The sequence below is a fragment of the Oryzias latipes genome, chromosome 13, assembly GCF_053564925.1.
Source record: "Oryzias latipes strain Hd-rR chromosome 13, Olatipes_Hd-rR_3.1".
Taxonomy (NCBI): domain Eukaryota; kingdom Metazoa; phylum Chordata; class Actinopteri; order Beloniformes; family Adrianichthyidae; genus Oryzias; species Oryzias latipes.
The window spans coordinates 32,354,018-32,375,864 of record NC_136249.1 but is presented as its reverse complement, the minus strand read 5'-3'; the positions used below and the strand labels follow the sequence as shown (position 1 = coordinate 32,375,864).

General features: G+C 44.9%; 2 protein-coding genes across 9 annotated transcripts in view; both read right to left on the bottom strand.

Moving 5' to 3' along the window:
• Window positions 1-69: 69 nt before the first annotated feature.
• LOC101163753 (uncharacterized) lies at window positions 70-5,626 on the bottom strand. Its single transcript, XM_020708050.3, has 4 exons — window positions 5,059-5,626; window positions 2,649-2,890; window positions 2,224-2,311; window positions 70-2,055 (listed from the first exon to the last, which is right to left on the bottom strand). Exons 1-4 carry the CDS (start codon window positions 5,456-5,458, stop codon window positions 455-457), a joined length of 2,331 nt encoding a protein of 776 aa, XP_020563709.3. The 5' UTR covers window positions 5,459-5,626; the 3' UTR covers window positions 70-454.
• The window catches only part of sptbn4b (spectrin, beta, non-erythrocytic 4b), a 100,890-nt gene continuing 84,602 nt past the window's right edge, over window positions 5,560-21,847 (bottom strand). The window contains exons 41-44 of one of the 8 annotated variants that reach the window (XM_078930178.1): window positions 18,155-18,221; window positions 17,826-17,996; window positions 15,674-15,716; window positions 15,365-15,572 (exon numbers count right to left, since the gene is read on the bottom strand). In XM_078930178.1, coding sequence (XP_078786304.1) covers window positions 15,699-15,716; window positions 17,826-17,996; window positions 18,155-18,221 — 256 coding nt within the window. In that variant the 3' untranslated portion in view covers window positions 15,365-15,572; window positions 15,674-15,698. Of the gene's footprint in view, window positions 5,672-13,014; window positions 15,573-15,673; window positions 15,717-17,825; window positions 17,997-18,154; window positions 18,345-21,847 lie in introns of those variants that run through there. The other 7 variants (XM_078930179.1, XM_023962068.2, XM_078930180.1 and 4 more) reach the window with 7 other exon arrangements.

Below are 21,847 nucleotides of genomic sequence, written 5' to 3'. Positions count from 1 at the left end.
ACAACGGAGGAGCCATTTTTCCGCCGGTAGAAATTAGGTTTTTCAAAATAAAACGCAGTTGGCGCAATCTCTCCCTCTTTTTTTTTTATTAGTGAAACAAGAAATAAAGCTTTCCATTTGTCAAATAACTATAAATTACAAGGGATTTTAAACCCTTAATTTGCATCAATGTACAATGTAAGCTAAAAGGAGGCATTACAATCTAAACGTAATTTCTTTTTACATTTAGCTGTCTTATTTATTCTCTCTCTCTTTTTTTTAAATCAGAACAAAAATATCTCTTTCTTAAAGTTGGTAACAAATCGCTCGCACACACAAAATGATAAATGGCAAAAACAATGATGCTGTCGCCTTGAAGGAATTCTCTGAGTAACAAGAATAAAGAAGTTCAGACAATTCAGATTCGTAACGTCTAATTCCAAACTAATTCCAAGGTTCGGTTGGCGGGCGCCATCTACGACGGTTCACAGGCGTGCTTCTTGAGCTGCCTGGAGTCGGAGAATCCGTGTCCACACTGCTGGCAGGAGTAAAGCTTCTGACCCGTGTGGACCTGCAGGTGGGACTTCAGCTGGTTGGACTGGTGGAACTTCTTCTGGCAGTACCCGCACTCAAACGGTTTCTCGCCGGTGTGGATCCGCATATGCCTGTAGAAGTTTCCGTCGGTCCTGAAGGCCTTGCCGCACTGGTCGCACTTGTAGGGCTTCTCGCCGGTGTGGATGCGCTCGTGCTGCTTTAGGCTGGCGGCCTGGAAAAACCGCTTCCCGCACTTGTCGCAGACGAAGGGCTTCTCGCCCGAGTGACTCCGCTGGTGGTAGCTGAAGGAGTACTTGTTGTGGAAGGCCTTCCCGCAGAGGCTGCAGTTGAACTCCTTCTGCTCGCTGTGGCCTCGCTCGTGGAGTTTGAGCGAAGACGCCGCGCTGAAACCCTTCAGGCATATCTTGCAGCTGAACGGCTTGACAATGACGACCAACTTGTTCTGTCTGCTCTGGAAGAAGGTCGTCTGCCCGCCGTCCACGTCCTGGTTCTTGTTGGCGTGGACGTACCTCTGGTGCATCAGCAGCCGGCAGTTGAAGAGGAAGGTCTTTCCGCAGAGGTCGCACATGAAGGGTTTCCGAGCGCCGTGTATGAGCATGTGGCTCTTGAGCTTGTTGTTGTCCGAGAAGCTCTTGCCGCAGTCCTGGCAGGTGAAGGGCTTCTCCCCCGTGTGAATGCGAAGATGCCGTTTGAGGTTGTTGTTGAGGCTGAATCTGGCCCCGCACACGTGGCAGGTAAACGGCTTCTCCCCCGTGTGGATCATCTTGTGGCGTTTCAGAGCGGTTCCGGTCCGGTACGACCTGTTGCACTGGTCGCAGGTGAAGGGCGAGTCGCCCGTGTGCTTCCGCTTGTGCACCGTCAGGGAGTGGGCGTACTTGAAGGATTCCTCGCACATGGGGCACTTGTACTTCTTGGCGTTGGTGTGAACCATCTGGTGGAAGCGAAGGGTGTCTTTGCTCTTGAACTCCTTGCCGCACGTGGCGCAGCTGAAGGGGCGGTCCTCGGAATGCACCGCCATGTGGCTCTTTAGCTGCACCGATGTCCTGCAGGTCTTGTCACAGAGCTGGCACTTCAACAACTGCTTCCACTTCTCGTGGCGTAGAAGGTGGTTCTCCAAAGACTGCTTAACCCTGAAGGTCTTCTTGCACTGGTCGCACCCGAAAGGCTTGGGCGGCCTCACCTGCTGGTGGCGCTTCAGGTGGTTCTGCAGCGACTCCTCTCTGCGGTACGACCTCTTGCAGTAAGGACACCTGAAAGGAAGCAAGCTTTGTGCCGAACCGTGGCTGGAAAGATGATTCTCCAGAGACGCCTCATCCAGGAAGCTCTCGTGACAGAGCTGGCAGAAAAACTTTCTCTTGTGGAGCTCCACGTGTTTCTTCAAATCACTTTTCCAGTGAAAACCAGAGTCACAGTGTTCACAGAAGAACCGCTTCCCTGCCTGGGACTCCCATCTTCTTAGACTCCTCCCCTGAATTTCAGCTGGACCGCTTTGCTTCTCCTCGGTGCTGCAGGTAGAAGCAGCTGCAAAGTAGAACACAAGCAGAAATGAGAGCTTTATCGTTCCAGCAGATCTGAAGCTGAAGGCCGCAAAGAAAAAAGCTTCCCAGTCGGATCCCTGAGATCCACCTTCCTGCTTTTCTTCTGCAGGGTGGAGGTTCCCAGGGACCAGGACTGGATGGAATCACCTACCTTTGGTGGTTTGTTGCGCCTGCTTCCTTGGCCTCCCCACCTTTCCAGGTTCTTTTTGCTCCACAGGCTCAGAAGAAATGAGAACCGCCTGGGTTAAGACAAAAAACAAACCACTCTTTAGAAGGATTTCTACATTCTGGATTCACCACTGAAGTCTCAGAACATCCACCCATCAGAGCCACCTTAAACCAGAAAGGCCTGACATCTGTCTGAACTAAGGAACCAGGGATGGATCAGGATCACGGTTCTCCCCTGACGTGTTCTGCTGCGAGTTCAGCAGCTGTTCCACGCCCCACCGTGCTTCTGCTGGGTTCTGCGGAACCACCTCTCCACAGATAAATCAAACTTAACAAGAACGGGGGAGGGAACATTTCCGTTCAAATCAATCAGAACAGATCTGAACGCGACGGTGTGAGGTCACCCACCTTTTCCTGGTTGGGGGGGCCTGGCGGCTCGGACCCCGGAGATGCGGGTTTGAGGATGAGCGTTTCTCTGGATAACGACGTGGGAGGCAGCGGCGGCGGAGCATCCACCAACGGCTCCGTGGGAACAGAGTGGGCGGCGTCTGCCGACAGAGGGGGGGAGCCGGGGGCGGACTCTGGAACCTGGTCTGAGGTGGATTCCTGAGGGGACGCGAGGTGATGGAAGGCGGGCTGCAGCGGCCCCCCTGTTTCACAGACAAACGAGTGATGAGGATTACTTAAGTTACTTTTGTTACACACTTTTGCCCCCAGATAACTTTAGTAGCAGACTTAAATTACAATTCATCTCTAAATCCAAATCTAAACCAAAACTCCAGTCATAAACGAAAACCTGCTGTTATTCTGATTCTTGTCACCTCATGGACTTGTGAAATATTTTCTGCACATTTAAACATAAAAATATAAACTTTAACTAAAAATTGTTGAACCAAATTTACTAAACATTTTCAGTAAAATTTTAAAGCAATTTATTTGAAAAGTAAAATCCTGCAAAGAAAGACGTTAATCTAAATAAATGTTTCATCTTTTTTGGTCAAAACTTTGATTGTTCTTCAGGTTTCTGCTCTTGCCGTTTGTTTCCTTATTCCTTGTTTATTTTTTTAGACAAAAGAAAATATTTTATCTTATAAGTTAAGAGCAGAACTGAATATAAAACAGTTGGTTACTGCATCAAAAACTAATATAACAAAATAAAACTGCAAAATAAACTGCAAATTTAGCATTATCACAATATGAAGCTGTGCAATACGTATATCGGAAAATTGTGATAAATGTCCTAAAACAATCCTATGGCAGCCTTAAGTATTTAACTAATTAAATAAATAAACGTATGAATTTGACCAATCGGGTGGACTCCTTTCATGTTTGCTCGCCTCCTATGTAGACGAGGGTCATTTGGAGTTTATTTAAGTTATGTTGACTCTTATTTTTATGAAACTGTTGCAGTGAAATAGAAATGATGCATTTAGCTGTTTTGCTATTTGTTCATGTATCGCAAGTTATATCATCATCACAATGTTGATAATTTATATCGCAAATTGCTAGTTTTCCTCGTATCGTGCAGCCCTGCTGCATATTATCGGATCCCAGAATAAAACAGTGTTTTAGTTAGATTTAACAAAACTACTGTAATAAATGAGATAAAATACACCTTAAATCTGGAACATTTTCATTAAAAAAATGTATTCAATAGCAGAAAAAGTTTACAATCAGGCATTTTTGGGGAAAGTTTGAAGACAGCTTGTCTCCTATTTTGAAGGCACAGGTAATAATGTTTCTATGGTGATCATAAACAAGTGTCTGTGTCACGCGGAGTACCACTGGGTTCGAATCTCAGACCTCTGCTACTTTGCCGTATCGTCAGCCCTGCGGGTCAGACCCTCTAGATTAATAATGTTTTTTATACTTATTATTCTGGACATCAATGGTCAATTAAAAAAATTGCCCAGGACTTATAAATCAATTAATTAGGGATGTCAAATGATTGTGCCAGTTTTAATTAATTACAGACAATTTAAAAAAAACACCAACCATACATTAATCTAATATTCATGTCAGATGGTTGCTTCTGTAAAGTCCTTTACCGATGATAGTGCTCACCTTGAAGGGCACTGTCCCGCTTTTATATCATGGTCACTTTTGAAAAAGGTAAATATTAAATAAATTATTAGTACTTTTAACTTGTTATACTTTAGTTTACATAGTTTTCCCCCAAAAAGTGGACTTTCTACAGTGCGGTGTGATGAGTTGTCACGGTAACGGCTCTTGTTAAGTTCCACGAAGCATCATTTCAGAGGGGAAGTTCAGCTTTTCCCACTCAGTTTGGTTCAGTCACAACAAAGAGACAAAGTCAAAAGTCTAAATTCCTCCTTCTCTTCTGCATCCAAGTGCTCAAAATAATCAAATCCATCAAACCGGTTAAAGGAAACTATTAAATCACTCGTCTTTTCTACCGTCTTTGTAGTGGGAAACGGTTTGTCAGCACAATTATGATAATATTAATAAGATTGCTCAGAACACTCCCTACTATTTTGGATGCGTTAAACTAGACCACTCTGATCTGATGTTTTGTTTTTCTTAATTGTTTGAGATTGAAATAAAAACACCTCTGGGGTTTAGAAGTAAAGGTTTATATTCAATAAATAAAAAACTTCATAAAGTCACTTTTTTGGTTGTATTTTGATCTTTTACTGCCCCACAATGTCACAAATTAAACTTTAAATACCTCAAAATCAGCCTTTTCACTATAATTTAGGTCAGATTAATAATTACAGGTAATAATAATACTCTTTTACTCTGCTGATCATGCCGGAAGCTAGCTCAGATCCAGGTTGACGTATCTTAGCATCCTCACCTGGCTGCTCCGGGTTCGGTTCCTCCTCAGCCTTGGTTCCGCTCTCACTCATGGTCTTCAGCTCCTTCTCCAGCTGCTCCATGTCTCGGCCCAGCTGACCCACTCTGGCCTCCAGCTCCTGCTCCAGCTGGCCGGCTTTCCTCTGCAGAACATCCTCCAGCTGCTCCACTTTGGCCCGCAGGGCCTCGTTCTCCTCGAACAGCTCCGAGCAGAACTCGGTGAAGACTTTGTGGATCTGAACCACCAAACATTTCTCGATTTCCCGGATTTCGCCGGACCGGGCGTCCTCCCACTCCGTGCTCAGAGCCTCTTTGGCGCAGACGTCCCTGAAAACGGATACGGTGGCCTGGATGCCGACTTCCACGATCGACGCCACCTCTCTGCCGAAGCGCGCCTCCATGTTGAGCCTTCAAACGCCACGCGGCATCACAACTGCTGCTTTTAGAACCACAAACCGACCAGAACCGAACCCAAAGCCCCTCTGTTTTTATTTATGTCCTAAATTAGGCTGTCCCGCAGCGAAATGAGTCCGTCTGGGGCCATTTCCGTTTCCGGTGTCACATCTGCGCATGCTCTTCTGCTTCCTGCAGGGTTTACGTGGAATTACTGCCACCTGTCGGTGAGGAGTATGTACAGGTTAAATATATAAACATTTTGGTTTCATGATTATTTGATATATTATTTAAATAATAACAATTATTATTATTATTGAGGTAGAAATATTATATTTTGCAAATTCACAATTAAAACCAACTACTTTATATAATTGAATGTAGAATATATTAACAGTAAATACTGTACAGCAGGGATCACCAACCTTTTTAAAGGATGAGGGCTATTTTATGGGGTTTGAGTAGTACAAAGGGCAACACGGGACCCGTTTACTAAAAAATTGCCAAAGAAAAACAACTAGTATAGACTAGTATAGTAGTAGTCTCTGCCATAATTAGCAGTCATTATTTTAACACTATGATATAACCATGCGAATCATCCACAACACTTTAGACATACCGGATCGGTCGAGGCCCGGGTTAACAACGACCGCCACCGATGCTGTTAACCTACAGGGTGTCGGTGGAAATTTGACTACTGTTGGTCGAAGAAAGAGGGGAGGCAGAAGGGTCCGTGGCCAGAGAGAGAAGGGAAAAGGCAGGAACATAGGTTTGAGAATAGGGACTCTTAACGTTGGCACAATGACAGGGAAAGGCAGAGAGCTGGCAGACATGATGGAGAGAAGGAAGGTAGATGTACTGTGTGTGCAGGAGACAAGGTGGAAGGGCAGCAAGGCACGTAGTATTGGAGGAGGATACAAACTGTTCTATCATGGTGTTGATAGGAAGAGAAACGGGGTAGGAGTGATTCTGAAGGGGGAGTTTGTAAACAGTGTTCTAGAGGTGAAAAGAGTCTCAGACAGGATGATGAGCTTAAAGTTAGAAATCGAAGGGGTGATGGTGAATGTAGTCAGTGGGTATGCGCCACAGGTTGGCTGTGAGTTAGAAGTGAAGGAGAGATTCTGGAGTGAGTTGGATGAGGTCATACAGAGTCTCCCCAGAGGAGAGAGAGTTGTTATTGGAGCAGACTTTAATGGGCATGTTGGTGAGGGCAATAGAGGTGATGAGGAGGTGATGGGCAGGTTTGGTGTGAAGGAAAGGAATCTGGAGGGACAGATGGTGGTGGACTTTGCGAAGAGGATGGAAATGGCTGTAGTCAACACTTACGTCCAGAAGAGAGAGGAACATAGAGTGACATACAGAAGTGGAGGTAGGAGTACCCAGGTGGACTACATCCTATGTAGACGAGGTCATTTGAGAGAGGTTATTGACTGCAAAGTGGTGGTAGGAGAGAGTGTAGCCAGACAGCACCGCATGGTGGTGTGTAAGATGACTCTGGAGGTCAGGAAGAAGAAGAGAGGGAAAACAGAAAAGAAGACCAAGTGGTGGAAGCTACAGAATGAAGAAACTTGTGAGGAATTTAGGCAGAAGTTGAGACAGGTCCTGGGTGGTCAGGATGAGCTTCCAGATGACTGGGAAACTACAGCAGAGATTATCAGGGAAACAGGTAGGAAGGTGCTAGGTGTGTCATCTGGAAAGAGGAAAGACGGTAAAGAGACTTGGTGGTGGAATGAGGAAGTACAGGAATGCGTCCAGAGGAAGAGGTTGGCTAAAAAGAAGTGGGATGTAGAAAGGACTGAGGAAGGTAGACAGGAGTACAAGGAAGCGCAGCGTAGAGTGAAGAGAGAGGTGGCAAAGGCCAAACAGAAAGCTTACGATGAGCTATATGACAGGTTAGACACAAAGGAAGGAGAGAAGGACTTGTACAGGCTAGCCAGACAGAGAGACAGAGATGGGAAGGACGTGCAACAGATAAGGGTGATTAAGGACAGAGATGGAAAGGTGCTAACAACCCAGGAGAGTGTACAGAAAAGATGGAAGGAGTATTTTGAGGAGCTGATGAACGAGGAAAATGACAGGGAAAGAAGGGAGGAAGATGTGGTTGTTGTGGAGCAGGAAGTAGCAGAGATTGGAAAGGATGAGGTTAGGAAGGCTCTGAAAAGGATGAAGAGCGGAAAGGCCGTTGGTCCTGATGACCTACCTGTGGAGGTATGGAAGTGCCTAGGATAGACAGCAGTGGAATTTCTAACAAGGTTGTTCAATAGGATTCTAGAGAGTGAGAAGATGCCTGAGGAATGGAGGAGAAGCGTTCTGGTTCCGATCTTTAAGAACAAGGGTGACACGCAGAACTGCAGCAACTATAGAGGAATAAAGTTGATGAGCCACACAATGAAGCTGTGGGAAAGAGTAGTGGAAGCCAGGCTTGGGAAGAAGGTGGAGATTTGTGAGCAGCAGTATGGTTTCATGCCCCGTAAGAGCACCACTGATGCCATTTTTGCTTTGAGAATGTTGATGGAAAAGTACAGAGAAGGTCAGAAGGAGCTGCATTGTGTGTTCGTAGATTTAGAGAAGGCGTATGACAGGGTGCCGAGGGAGGAGCTGTGGTACTGTATGAGGTCGTCTGGAGTGGCAGAGAAGTATGTCAGAGTAGTTCAGGACATGTATGAGAGAAGTATGACGGTGGTGAGATGTGCTGTAGGTCAGACAGAGGAGTTCAAGGTGGAGGTGGGACTACACCAAGGATCAGCTTTGAGTCCTTTTTTGTTTGCTATGCTGATGGACAGGCTGACAGACGAGGTAAGACAGGAATCTCCCTGGACAATGATGTTTGCGGATGACATTGTAATTTGCAGTGAGAGTAGAGAGCAGGTGGAGGAACAGCTAGAGAGGTGGAGGTTTGCTCTGGAAAGAAGAGGCATGAAGGTCAGTCGTAGTAAGACAGAATACATGTGTCTGAACGAGAGGGATCAAGGTAGAAGCGTTAGGTTACAGGGGGCTGAGGTGAAGAAGGTGCAGGAGTTTAAGTACTTGGGGTCAACAGTTCAGTGTGATGGGGAGTGTGGAAAAGAGGTGAAGAGGCGAGTGCAGGCAGGTTGGAGCGGTTGGAGGAAAGTGTCAGGAGTGTTGTGTGACAGAAGAGTGCCAGCAAGACTCAAAGGAAAGGTGTACAAGACAGTGGTGAGACCAGCTCTGCTCTATGGGTTAGAGACGGTAGCAGTGAGACAGAGACAAGAGGCTGAGATGGAGGTAGCGGAGATGAAGATGTTGAGGTTCTCCTTAGGAGTGACCAGGTTAGACAGGATAAGGAACGAGTACATCAGAGGGACGGCTCATGTTGCCTGTGTTAGCGACAAAGTCAGAGAAGCCAGACTGAGATGGTTTGGACATGTTCAGAGGAGGGATAGTGGATATATTGGTAGAAGGATGTTGGAGATGGAGCTGCCTGGCAGGAGGGCAAGAGGACGGCCAAAGAGGAGATATATGGATGTCTTAACAGAGGACATGAAGTTGGCTAATGTTAGGGTAGAAGATGTTCATGATAGGGTGAGGTGGAAAAGGATGATTTGCTGTGGCGACCCCTGATGGGAAAAGCCGAAAGAGAAAGAAGATTTTAACACTATGATATCATTGCTCTCATATCAATAGTAATTATTTTCTACAATTCTAATCAATGATTTATACAGCAGAAATGACAAGAAAAACACATATAAACGTGAAAAAAATCATTTTATCTGCTCAAACATTTGAAACACTAGTTGCATTAGTGGTCCAAAAAAAACTTTTAAGCCAATGAACTCATAAATCTTCTTGTCAGAAGAACTTTTTGAGTTCTTTGGAAAAAAAATGAAAATTTATCATCTTGTGCAACATTTTCAGCTTAATACTGTTATTTTTTAATAGTTTCTGTGATTTGTAACTAACTGGCTTAATTGTTCTCTATCTAAACATGTGCAGCTCTAAATGAAGCTTTGGTTGATTTTTGGGCATCAGGGATGCAATGAGAAATTGCATCTTCAGAAAAATAGTTAATAAATAAATTATATTTAAAAAAGAAAAGTCAGACGATGTCAGAAACTAGCTTCTATTCTGCTGCTATTAAGCCCCTCCCACTGGGTACAGAGATGATCTATCAAGATCCGCATCCTGCAGCTGTGAATGTGCAATGATAAATATGGCTGTATTGTGTTTTCTATGTATATTTATTGTTGTTTTTATCAACTAAATGCTCCTTTAATCAGCTATTTTAGTCATTATGACTAATTAAAGCACTAATTAGAGAACCCTGGAACAATGGCAACAACATTCAATCCATCCCCACCCCAGTGGGGATATTAAAAGGGTAATATAGAACCATATTTTTCAAAATGCAGACCGCCTGAAGATAAAACCTCAACAGACGTATATATTTTAAAAATTTTGTGTTAAAAAGTGGCACCAGAGTCAGTTGTATCACGTTAGAAAACTGAGTTTACATGGAGTCCACATGGTGGACATCAGTTTGATCCCATTTCTTTACATCGGTGCCTCATTTCAGGTTAAAGTTCAGGTTAAAGAGACTTGGGGATCCATCGGAGTTCAAGAAGACAAAGAAACGTCTGGATTAATATTCAAATTAGATGAAAAAGGAAGTTTCTTGGAAGCAGCGTGATCATTGCTGGACTCAAACCAGCAGCTTTTCGGCAGAGGAGCAGCTCTCCACTGAAGAAAAATGTTCTCCAGGTGAGTCCGCCTCTGATCCCATCAGAGAAGTGTCGGTTTGAAAGGTTCTTTTAGGGTTTTTACAGATAAAGTCCTCCAAAATGTTCAAATTCAAATAAGTTCAGTAAAGACAATAGAACAGATTGCTGTGTTTATTTTAAATTCCATTTTTTCACACTGACCAGTTCGTCCTTCCATCACTTCCGATGTTTAGACGCCGCTTCGTTGGGATGGAAGAAACGTCAGCAAATAAAGTATCTGGATGTAGTTTGAAACATTTCGCTCCTTCCTGGTCGGTAAAAAAATCAGTTAAGTGTAGAAATGTGCAGAGGAACAGCAGAAAAAGGAACAAAAGGACAGAACTCTTTCCGATATCACAATCTGTATTTATTCAAAGGAACATCTTCACAGAGCCCAAGGCTGGCTGTTGGTTCGAATCCCTCTGTACATTATTGTTGCGTTTGTTCTCGGCGCCACCGCCCGCTCCCTTACAGTGACTGATCTGTGGAGGGATGAGACTTGAAGACATGCAGAGCAGTTTGGACCACGCCATCCTTCATGCAACCTCTGACCCCGACAAGTCTACGCCGCGGAAAAGAAGGAAACCGTGTGATCGGGGGTGTGGGGGCGGATGCAGCAGATCAGAGTTCTGACGGGTTTGATCTTTGGCTGTTGGTTCTGGACCGACAGCTCCATGACCTTTAACCCGCTCCACCCTTGTGCTTCCTCTACAGCGCGGATCCTCCAGCGTTTGGGGGTTGAATCCAGATTCATCGTCTGCGTTCTCATGTGTCCATGTTGGTGGGGTTTAGTCCAAATGTTCCTGGGTCGATCGTGCAGTTCTGGACGGTTCTGGAACAGTCTTCTGAGCCCTTTTGACCACGTCATCGGGGTCATTTCGGGCAGTGTGAATGAGCGCTGTGGCCCGTTTCTTCTCCATCTGCGGTCCTGCCCCCCGTCGGATCCGAAGCGCCGCGGGGCGCCGGGTTTCGGCTCTGCTGACGGCCAAAGTGCAAAGAAAAAGTTGCATAAAGTCTCAAGGCTACCGTGGACAGAATCCCCACCAGCGTAAATCCCTGAACGGCTCCAGCCCGCACACGCTCTGCAGGAATCCAGCGGTTCTGGAGATGAAGCTGCAGCGGGTCAGAAATGGAGGTGGAGGTCTGAATGAATCCCAAACTTAAAAGGTTTCATTTCAAAGCTGCTCGTCTGGGAAAAACAACAACAACCCCAAACGTTTCCACAAAAACATCTGATTCTCAACAGAAACGGAGCCAAACGTTCAAACCATCAAGTCCTTGAACTTTGATCGAATCTGAACACAGAAAATCTGACGAATCTTCTAATTTTCCTTTAAAGAATAAAAAATCTGCTACTTTGACTCGTGACGTTAAAATCTCCTTGAGAAAAAGCAAATGAAAAAATGAGACGATGTTTAAAACCAACAAAAGGATCTGAAGTTAGTTTGTGAACCGATGTGAAGCAGACCAGTAATGGCTCCAGTTCCTACAACATCACATCCAATAATAATCCAGAGTTACATTCATATTCTCCTGACTACCAGAGAAAAAAAAAGTCCAGTCAATTTTTTAAAAATCCATCAAAAACTACATATCCCAGAATGCCCCAACCCATCACATCTGGTATCATTAAAAAGCCCCAAATTGATGTGGGAGATTTTCCGTTGTAGAAGTGTTCTTTACAGAACACAGATTTGCATTGGTGGTAGTCAGGAGGATAAAAACAACAGAAAATAAGTTAAAAAAAAAGGATCAGAGTTAAATGTTGCTGTTAAAAGAAGTTGAATACATTGATTTAAAGTTGTTTTTATAAAAACAGGAATTATTTTATTCACCGATTTGCTCTGGAGACGATGAAAGTAACCGCTTTGATTCCTGATAAATTCCCACGATGCTAAATGTGATGAAGAGCAAAAGGCGTCGAATAATAATCAAAGGAGAACCGCTGCAGTCATGTGACCCTCCGCCTGGCGTTGAGCTGATTTAAGGTTCCTATCTTTTTAAGTCTAAAACTGGACTTTTCAGCCCGAGCAGTTTGTGAGACCGTACGGCTGATGCTCACCTATCAATCAAAAAAGAGGCAGTTCAGAGCTGTTTTGTAAAATATGAGGAATATAGAAAACTATGCAAAAGTAAAACGAATTAATGATAAACAACAATAATGATAGATTTTAAGTTTAAACACCAAAACGTATTTGAATCCGGTATTTGCTCTGGTGAAAGTGGATCATTTCCCCTTATTTAGGGAGTTCAAAGGTCATTTTGGTCTAGCTCCAGTTGCTTTTCACACAGGCTTCACTCTGGAAGTTGCCCTTTGTTTAACGTCCATCCATTCATTCGTTTTCTAAACCCGACGTATTCCATTCGGGGTTCACTGGGATGCTGGAGCCTATCCCATCAGGTGAAGGCGGGATTCAGGGTCGCCTTAGAGACAATGACCTCTGCAGCCGGTTTTCGGTCTGTGGGACGAAGCTGGAGCGTCCGGAGAAAATATGCACAGTCTGGGTTTGATCTTGGGACTTCTCGCTGTGAGGCTAACCACTACACCAGCGCGCAGTCAAACAAGTAACTTGTTGCTTTAAGTCTCAGGAGTAAATCCCGCCCGTCTGTCGTCCTCGTCCTTCATCCTGTCTTTCATCAAAGGGGGAAAATGTCTGATTTTATTAATACAAATAAATATTTACAGGGGGCCAAGTTTTATCCTAACGGGTTAAAAGCACGCAAGTCTGAGTCTCAGCAGCTTTACAGCAGCGAGGGGGGGGGGGGGGGGGGCGTGGCTTCCTGTTTGAAACTGACCAAAATCTGCCTAAAAGGTTTTCTTCATTGTTACTTATAAGCAAATTAAATGTTTTTTTGTTTTGTAAAACACAAATCAAACCGAAACAAAACCGTGACCCGAACTCTGATGACAAAAGTGTTGTCAGTTCACGACGAAAAATTGTTCTTCGTCTCAAAAAGACGTAAAATTAGCCTGGAATTGTGCAGAATGTTGGCGCAGATTGCTGTTATCCTCCTGCTTCTGAAGCAAAAGCTGCTCTGCTGCCATCTAGTGTTTGTTTCTACGGAGATGAACGAGAAGAAATGCAAACAACTGGACTAAAAAAACTAAAGGTTAGATCTGCTCCACATGGTTCTGGTAGCTACTGATGGTTTTCAAATGAGGGAAAAATCCAACAGTTGAACAGAACTGACGTGTTTAGAAAAGCAAAGAGAAATTAGACAAAAAAAAATCAAAGGAAAACAAAGGAAGTCAAAAAGATATTTAAATATTTCAAATCGATCTGTTGGGCTGATATTTTGATTAAAATGACACAAAAACGTCCGAAAGCATCAGAGAACCAGTAGCTGCATTTCCATGACACAAAAACGCCAAACTTGATCAACATTCTAGAAATGTTGAAACAAACCATTAAACCATTAAATCCTAATTATGCGAAGAGAGACAATAAACGCGGCGAGTCATTCAGAAACACGGAACAGGACTTTGATTGACAGCAGACACATTCACATTTCTGCCACGGCGCTGGCGCTCGTCATAATCGATCAAAGGAGTTGTGGAGCGGCGGGCTCCTTACATGTGGGAGGGGCTACGGATCACATGGGAAATGTTGGTTGGAGATTCTACAGAGGAGCTGTGGATCCAACAATTCTGCACGACACGCCCAACTTTTGATGATCTGTGACACTGTGGGACCTCTGGTGGCGCCCGCTGTGCAGCCGGTTCCTACCCAGAAGCGCATCGCCATCCGGTTGTCGGTCACATGACTCATTTAATTAGAAAAAAAAATGTTTCCAGCGCAGTGTTGAGAAATATGTCAAGCTACCACCTCCAAGTACAAAAACTTTTCTTTTGGATAAATGCGAGTTTTTTTTAAATCGTCCTGTTTCCATTTATTATCGCAAATCCAATCATTTGCGCAATTTTCATGGTCAGTGGAAACGCAGCTGCTGACGTTCCTAACGCAGGATAGAAATCAGGGAGAAATAAGAACGTTGGGAATCAGACGTGCAGTGAAAACGGGTTTTTTCCCATCAGCCTCCACTCCAGACGCCTCTGCCAATCCTCATCCAGCTCCTTTCTTCTTCTTCTTCTTCTTGTATTTTATGGCTTTGTGGTGAGTTAACAGGAAATCAAACACAAGTGTCGATGCAGAGTCTCTGAGCTGCAGGCATCCCAACAAGTGAATCCTCTTCAAGCAAAAACATGCATTCTCCGCTGTAAATATATGTCTGCCCTCGCGTTCCGACTCATCTCGGAGTCCGGGGGTGGAACTGACCCTGCTGGCACCGGGTTCAGGGGCGGGGCGGGGGCAGAAGGAGCTGCAGGATGTGAATGAAGCCGAAGGTTTCTGGAAGACTGAAGTGACTTTGGAGGGGACGGACACACGGAGCACACGGCCACATGAAGAACCTGAGAGCTACGGAGACTCTGGGAGCTGCTGCCAGATGTTCCAATAAAAAGGAAATGATGCAACAAATGGGGGAAAACTTCTATTTGAGAAAAGAAAAGATCCCATGAAGCCTCGTTCATGAACGGTGTGACGGGGAAAGAGTTTGTGCTTCATGACTAAAGCGATTTTTTGGGGAGAAAATTTGATTTTAAATAAAATTTCACCAAAACTGAACGAATGAGGCTCAAAACGGAGCGACGTGAAGACATCTTCCAGACAAAAACTACCCATCAGCCCCTGCAGGTGCACAGAGCTCCTGCCAGAGCTGCTGAACCAGGACCTGTTCAGAATGTTAACGGCAGATGGGATGAAGAGGAGGGGAAGTGTACCGTGTTGCTCTGACTGAACTCTTGGATGGCCGAGGATTAAAGGACTCACAAACGGCTACATACAGACTCGGCTCATCCCAGAGGAGAACCAACATGGAACAGATTGAGCAACGGTTCAGAAAGCAACCAGCTTTGAACTGATGAAGTGCATGTCGAAACTCCTCCGTCTGTAGTACTGGGAATCCGCCACCAGGGGGCGTCAGTCAGTCTGCGTATTCTGGCAAAAACAGAAAAGAGAAAGAAAGACGACAAAGGCCTCCTGCTCCTCCTGTGAGCGGGTCCATCCCATTGGTGGTGCCGAGGGGGGGGGGCATACCTGCCGGCTGTCCGCGGCCCCCCGACTCCCTTCAGAGTTCGATCCCAGCGGACGCGTGACGCTCACTTCTTCTTACCAGAGCGTTTTACGTCCGACTTCCCGCCTCGCTCAGACTTCTCTGACCGTTCTCCTCTTTCTTTCTCTTTCTCGGCCCCCCGCTCCGACCTGTTATCCGCCTTGCTGCCGCCGTCTCGCCGCGTCCCCTCGTCGGTGGATGAGGTAGTTGGTTGGGGCTGACCCCATTTGGCAATCTCCTCGTGCTCTGAAATACTGGCGGTGATGTTGGTCACCCACGTCTTCAGGTCGTCCTGCAACGAGGGGGGTGGGGTCAGAGTCAGAGCATCACGTATGAAGACTGCGCGAGTCGTAAGATGGGGATAAATTAAGAAAAAAAAAGTAAATATTTCACCTCATCTTTCGCATGAAACAGAAACTCACTGCCATCCTTCGTCCTGCAATCAGAAACATTTGATAGTAACAATTCATAAACATCTTCAGTTCCACTTTGAATGCAGATTCTACATAAACACAAAGAGCTTCCAGACAGCACATCAATAAAACAGATACCACAACAAAGCACAACTTCCTTGAAGAAACTGGGATAAAAAGCTGCTTTGAGCCATTTCTCTGTTTGAATACTTACAGAGTTCACAAAGCTGGAATAGATTCATAGCGAAACTGTAAACTGATTTTTTTCGTTTACAAATCTCCACTCAGCCATCTGTACTGCTGTGCACGAAGAAGGCATGAGAGATGAAAGTAGCAGGGGGCGGGGCATCACCTTCTGTGACAGTATACTATAATATATGTTGTTCCTGTTATCACAGGAATGTTCTCAAAATAACCCACGATAGGTCAGCTACGTTCACACTGCAGGGCTTAATGCTCAATTCCAATTTTTGAAAGAATCCGATTTTTTGCAAGGCCGTTCACATTTCCAATTAAATGCTAATTTTTGTGATCTCCTGTGTGTCCGTGAAACGACCCCGAAGTGACCCGCATGCGCAGAAGAGTAATCAACGGTGAACGACGTCACTCGTTGTTTGCGGAAGTAGCTAACGTTAACAATGGATGTCAACAACAGTGTTGTCAACAGTGGAGCTTTTTTTGCACTATTACATTCATTTTATTAATTTCATTTTAAGAGCCAGGATCCTCTGCACCCACTGTTGTGGAATGGGGATGTGTATGTGCTGGGGCCGTGCGTGTGTGTGTAAGAGAGAGGAGAGAGCGCGTGCAGTGCCGGAGGGAGTGAGGGGGGCAGTGGGGGCGCGCATTCATGTTGTGTGTTACGGAGGAAGGAAAACGTTAATAAAAGAAGGCTTCCCCAGCAGAACTGCTATTGACTCTTTAGTAACCCGCTCTGGAGAATCTGAGGGTCCGAACGGGGAAGTGAACCCCGAAGGAGGATCCGCCTTCGGCCCTGGAGAAGGTTTCCCCCACGCTTCTGACCACGGTCGGAAAGGAAAAAAAGTCATCGTGGGAAAGGTTCAACACCACCCTCGGCCATTTCGCAGGAATCTTTTTCAAAAAGCTACCGGTTGCGATAAGAACCCTTGCGTTTGGCCTGAATAGAGCTGTACACCCAAATATTAATCAAATTGGTGACCTTGCTTCCCTTCCACTGACTGGTCTCAGCAGCATCGTCCGCCATGGTTGTTGTTTATGTTCTCGTTCTCGCCTACTTCCAACGCAGAATGATGACGTTTGTAGCGTATCGATGACGTACGGGTCGGATACATGTGGTCTGGCCGGTCAGATGGGGGTCGCATTTGAAAAGATCGGATACGTATCGGATTCAGGACCACATACCCAAGTAGCCTGGGTCGCATTTGAAAAGATCAGATCTGTGTCGTTCAGACTGTCACGAAAAGATCACATACAGGACGCATAGGGGCAAAAAAAATAGGTATTGGGCCATTTCAGGCTGCAGTGTGAACGTAGCCGAAATCTGCCGAGTAGAATTCCAGATGTTTGAAGGCTGTAAAAGTCCTCACTACACACTAGAGACTTTTCTCAGACAACAATTTTTTTACATCTTTGTTTCTTCTTTAAACCTTCATAGAAAAAAAAAGAACTGTATAATCTAATGTAACACAAGATCAACAGCCAATCAGGACACAGATCATTATGTGCTGTACAGAAAAAAATAGAAATCTGTGACTGTGAAAGGTGATATACTGAGGTAATCAGCGTTTTTCAACCTTTTTAGAGCTGTTTTTCAGGTCTTTTATAATTTTTTTTTTTTAAAGAATCAAAATTTTACCAGATAAAGAAAAGTCTGTAGTTTGTATTAATCTTATACAATTATTCCGATCAAAGTTATTCAAAAAAATATGTGAAATGATCAAAGTGGAACTTTAGTGTAAAAAAATGTTCCTACATTTATTACTGTTGTTCCTGTTTTTTTTAAAACATTTTTGTAATTTTGTTTGTAAAAGTTTATATTTTGGGAATTTTCCTTTTCTTTTAAATTAAATTGTGATGTTTTTAGACCACAAAGTCAGACAAAGTCAGGTTTCATCTTTCTGGTCAGCATTGATCCCGAAGTTGCGTCTCACTTCAGGGTGAAGACGTTCTTCTTCTTCTTGTAGCCGTTGGTGACGTCGCACTGGCAGTGGGAGAGGCTGAGCATCGGCTCGTTGTTGTAGGGCGTCGTCGTGTTCTTGGCGTCCTTGTAGAATCCCAGCTCCCCCTTGTTCAGCACACAGTACAGGTTGACCCACGATCTGCTGTTGGTGGGGGCGGGCGGGAGAAAAGGGAAAGTGGAGAGTGAGGACGGGGACGGGGAGTGAAGCGCAAAGGGAAGGCGGGGATGGGGAGGGGTGGAGATTGGGAAGAGTCAAGAGGAGCTGCCAAGTCACTGCTGCTAAGCTAACACCTCACTCACCTGACCAGAGCAGACAGGTAGGTAGGCGGGATGGACCAGCCCCAAGAAGGGAGGAGGAAACACACTGCTGAACAAACACAGATGAACGCACGGACGCACGGATGACCACACGGAGGAGGTGGGGATGGAAGGATGGAGCGGGACGCTACAGACACAGCGCATGCTTGAGTGCGAGTAAAGTTTGACTTACCTTAGAGGAGACAAGAGGAGGCAGCCAGGAGGGTAGAAGAAGAGAGGAGAAGAGACACGAGGAGTTTGGTTAAATGCCACCTTTGGAAACAACGTACACATCAACTGCGACCCCTTTTCCCCTGTGACGACATGCAGGCGCCGTTTGGAGCGCTTCTGCACATGTGCGGTGCCTGCACTTCAGGTTTGCACATTTTAACCTAAAATCATCAGCAGTTTAAAGATCCTCTCTGATGATAATTGTGTTTTTGGAGATATTAACATGTTCTTGTAGCATTTTTCTCATGATCGAAGACAGACATAAAGGGCCTTAGGCAAAAAAAAAGAAAGTGTTTCTGATTTTTTTTTTATTCAAATCTTGTGAATCGGGAGCAGCCGAAAAAGAAAATGCAATTTAAATAAAAAACTACTATGGTAAGCATCAAGCCCCGCCCCATTCTGATGGATCTACTTATAGAAGACAAGATCCATGAACCCGGGGCCGCAAATGTTTCCAGAGTAGGAGGCTTCCACTAACCTGCTGTGTAGTCTGAACCAACTAAACCTAATCACATTCTTTAAAGATAAGATTTTATGTCTCATCCTTTCCTAATTCTGTCTCCAGGTGATTTCATTTTTAAATGAAATCAAAAATTTTGGTTTCTTGCCATTAGGTCAATGACAGTAAAACTGCGAGACTCTCAGGGGGGGTGAAAGTGGAGTTTTGCGCGACACCGGCTCTGCAATGTGCGTCTATTGTGTATTGATGTGGTAAAAAAGGGACGCCAAGTTTTGAAGTCCGGTGGGTGAAAATCCTGTCCGACATTAAAGCGGTCCGTGTGTCTCCAGCTCATCGTCTGCATCAGGGTCATGGTGTAGTCTGCGTTTACATGGACAAAAGTAATCAGAATAAACCCCTGATCTGAATAAAAATGTGTCATGTAAACACGCCGCTCGGAATACTCTGCCCCGATCAGACTCAATCAGATCAAAATGTCTTTCCGATCGAGATAGGTGGGTTATTATTGCGATTGCGTGCATGTAAACAGTTTCTCCCGATCGTGGGTCACTACTGCGCTGGTTTAGGTCGTGCATAGACAGTGCAGCGCTCCAGAGAAGGGTTTGGTGCAGTCCTGAGAAAACGTGTAAACAATCATGTGAATTCATGCTTCCAGTCGTGTCCAGACAAATATAAAAGCTGATGTTATTCCCACATATTTACGTTCAATAAAAATGCACATTGCTGTATTGACCGCAAGGATTTGAACTGCATCCAAGTCTAAACGCTGTTGTTGGTCCACATTAGCTTAATGCTAACCCTTCTTCCGGCGCCGTTCGGTCAAGAAAAAAAGAGCACAAATATAAAAAATGACGAGCGAACAAGCACTTAATAATAACCATAACAATAATAAAATCATGTTTGGAAGATCGTCTCGCTCGATGCAGCATGTTTGTTTGTCTACAACAGAACACGCTGTTTCTTCTTCTACGGTCGTTTCTGGTATGTTAGACAGTTCTGGGCGTGTCCAAACGATTCGTTCCGAAAGTGTGGCGTCTGTAAACCTGTGTTACAATCTGATGAGGCTTTACACAGTGCAATTCTAATCCGATCTTTGATCCGATCAAAGAGATTTTGCGCATGGAACCGCAGCATAGTGTCTCACGACTCCTGCGTCTCCACACCAACACTTTTGTCAAACAATCTGGTCAAAAATCCTCACATGTTCCCGCTGCTTCGTCAGCCAGACGCTACAAAGCGTCGTGTGTTAACAGAAGTGCGCTCGCCATGTGTGTGGTTGTGTTTGTGCGGGATTTGAGTATCACGTGCGCTTGTATTCCCCGTGCACGGAGAGTAGAGGAGCGTGAACAAAATTCACGAAAAGGAGCGGAATATACTATTACATCATACATGGATCATTAGGTACTTTTGTTATTATTGCTCATCATCAAAAAGTAGGCGGCGACTGCTTCACTTATAGGCGGTGAGTTTTGAGGCCCCTGATGTTCATCTTTGTTTTCCTCGTCTGAGCTGGCATCTGGCTGGATAGCTCCAATATTTTTGGATGCATCTGTAATGTGAGGTTGTTGGTGTGAGGGGCTGTTAATCAGCGAGAAAGCACGTAAACAGATGGATAATGGGAAGCGTCAACAGTCCCTGCCAAAAGTCAGAGGTCACCAGCTTAGTGGCCTTGTGGAATAGTGTCCGCCCTGTATCTGGAGGGTCATGAGTTCAAATCCAGGCCAAGACTTTAGAAACGGGACCCAATGCCTCCCTACTTGACACTTAGCATTAAGGGGTTGGATTGGGGGGGTTAAACCACCAAATGGTTCTTGAGCGTGTCTGTAGCTCAGCGCTCCCCCAGGGGAGGGGATAAAATGCGGAGGACGAATTTCACACACCTAAGGTGCGTGACAGATAATAACTTTAACAGAGGTGAATTTCTGATGCTCTGCAAAAATGATGTCTTAGAAAAACAACACAAGTTTTTTTTTATGCTGGGTAAAAACAGCAGAATTACAATTAATTGTACAGCACTTTGTAATCTGGATTTCCCAAAGTGCTATATAAATAAAGTTTATTATTATTATTATTATTATTATAAAAGATAAATGAAAAATAAGGTCTGTTTGTAAACAGAAAGACTGTTTGAAATGCCTGAAACGGCTCCACAGCAAAGCAGGTTTCATCCTCAGTGAAAGCGATCAAACGGCTTCTAACAAACAACATAAACGGAAGGGTGATGCATGCTCCCTGCTGTCATAACTCCACCTGTACATAGACACTTTAATTTAAAAAATAAATAAAGTACACACCTTAAGAGTAAAGCATCCACAAGTGTGTTTTTTTTTAAACTTTGATGACACTAAAACCATAAACATTGATTTTATAAACAGAATTCACATGCAACCCCCCCTCCTGAAGAAGATGAATGAACTTACTGTGTGTCCCGTCGAATTCCTCCGTACACAATCACAAAAGAAGCAGTTTGGAACGTCACGCGTGTCAAGCCATTCAGGACTAAGCGTTACCTTGCCATGTACATAGCAGAGCATGTACATGTGACACACTCATCCATTGCCTGGAGTGGGAGCGTATGTGAAACTCATCCAGTGCTGGACCTGGATGGGTTCTCAGCCGTGCACGGTCAGTCCACCCCCCCCCAAACCGGGGGACTGCGAGGAGACCCCTTTTCCCCTGACGTTTCTCTAGAGGAAGCATCATGGCCGTCTGTGCAGGTGAACGTGCGTGTATGCGCATGAGCAGCCGCTCCATGACCCCCGGCTGCGTTCATCAGCCGGCCGGTGAGCCGGCTCCTCTGACAGCCGGGGTTAGATCAGGAAGCACGGAAAGCGTCATGCATGAAGTCTTCTCATGCCGTGGGATTTCTGCAGCGTCTGTTTGTTTATGGAACTGCTGTCACAATAAAAACTAAAGGCATTCAGACGCCTTCACCAGAACACAACCAGCTGCTTTTTTTTGGGCCCCTTTGTCATTTGCGTCTTTTCGGAGAAACGTTTCTAACT

Coding starts and splice junctions, on each gene's coding strand:
- LOC101163753 (XM_020708050.3), bottom strand. CDS start 5,458: ATGGAGGCGCGCTTCGGCAGAGAGGTGGCGTCGATCGTGGAAGTCGGC. Junction 2,891..5,058: donor ACCGAACCCGGAGCAGCCAG/GTGAGGATGCTA, acceptor TCTGTGAAACAG/GGGGGCCGCTGCAGCCCGCC. Junction 2,056..2,223: donor GGCGCAACAAACCACCAAAG/GTAGGTGATTCC, acceptor TCTACTTTGCAG/CTGCTTCTACCTGCAGCACC.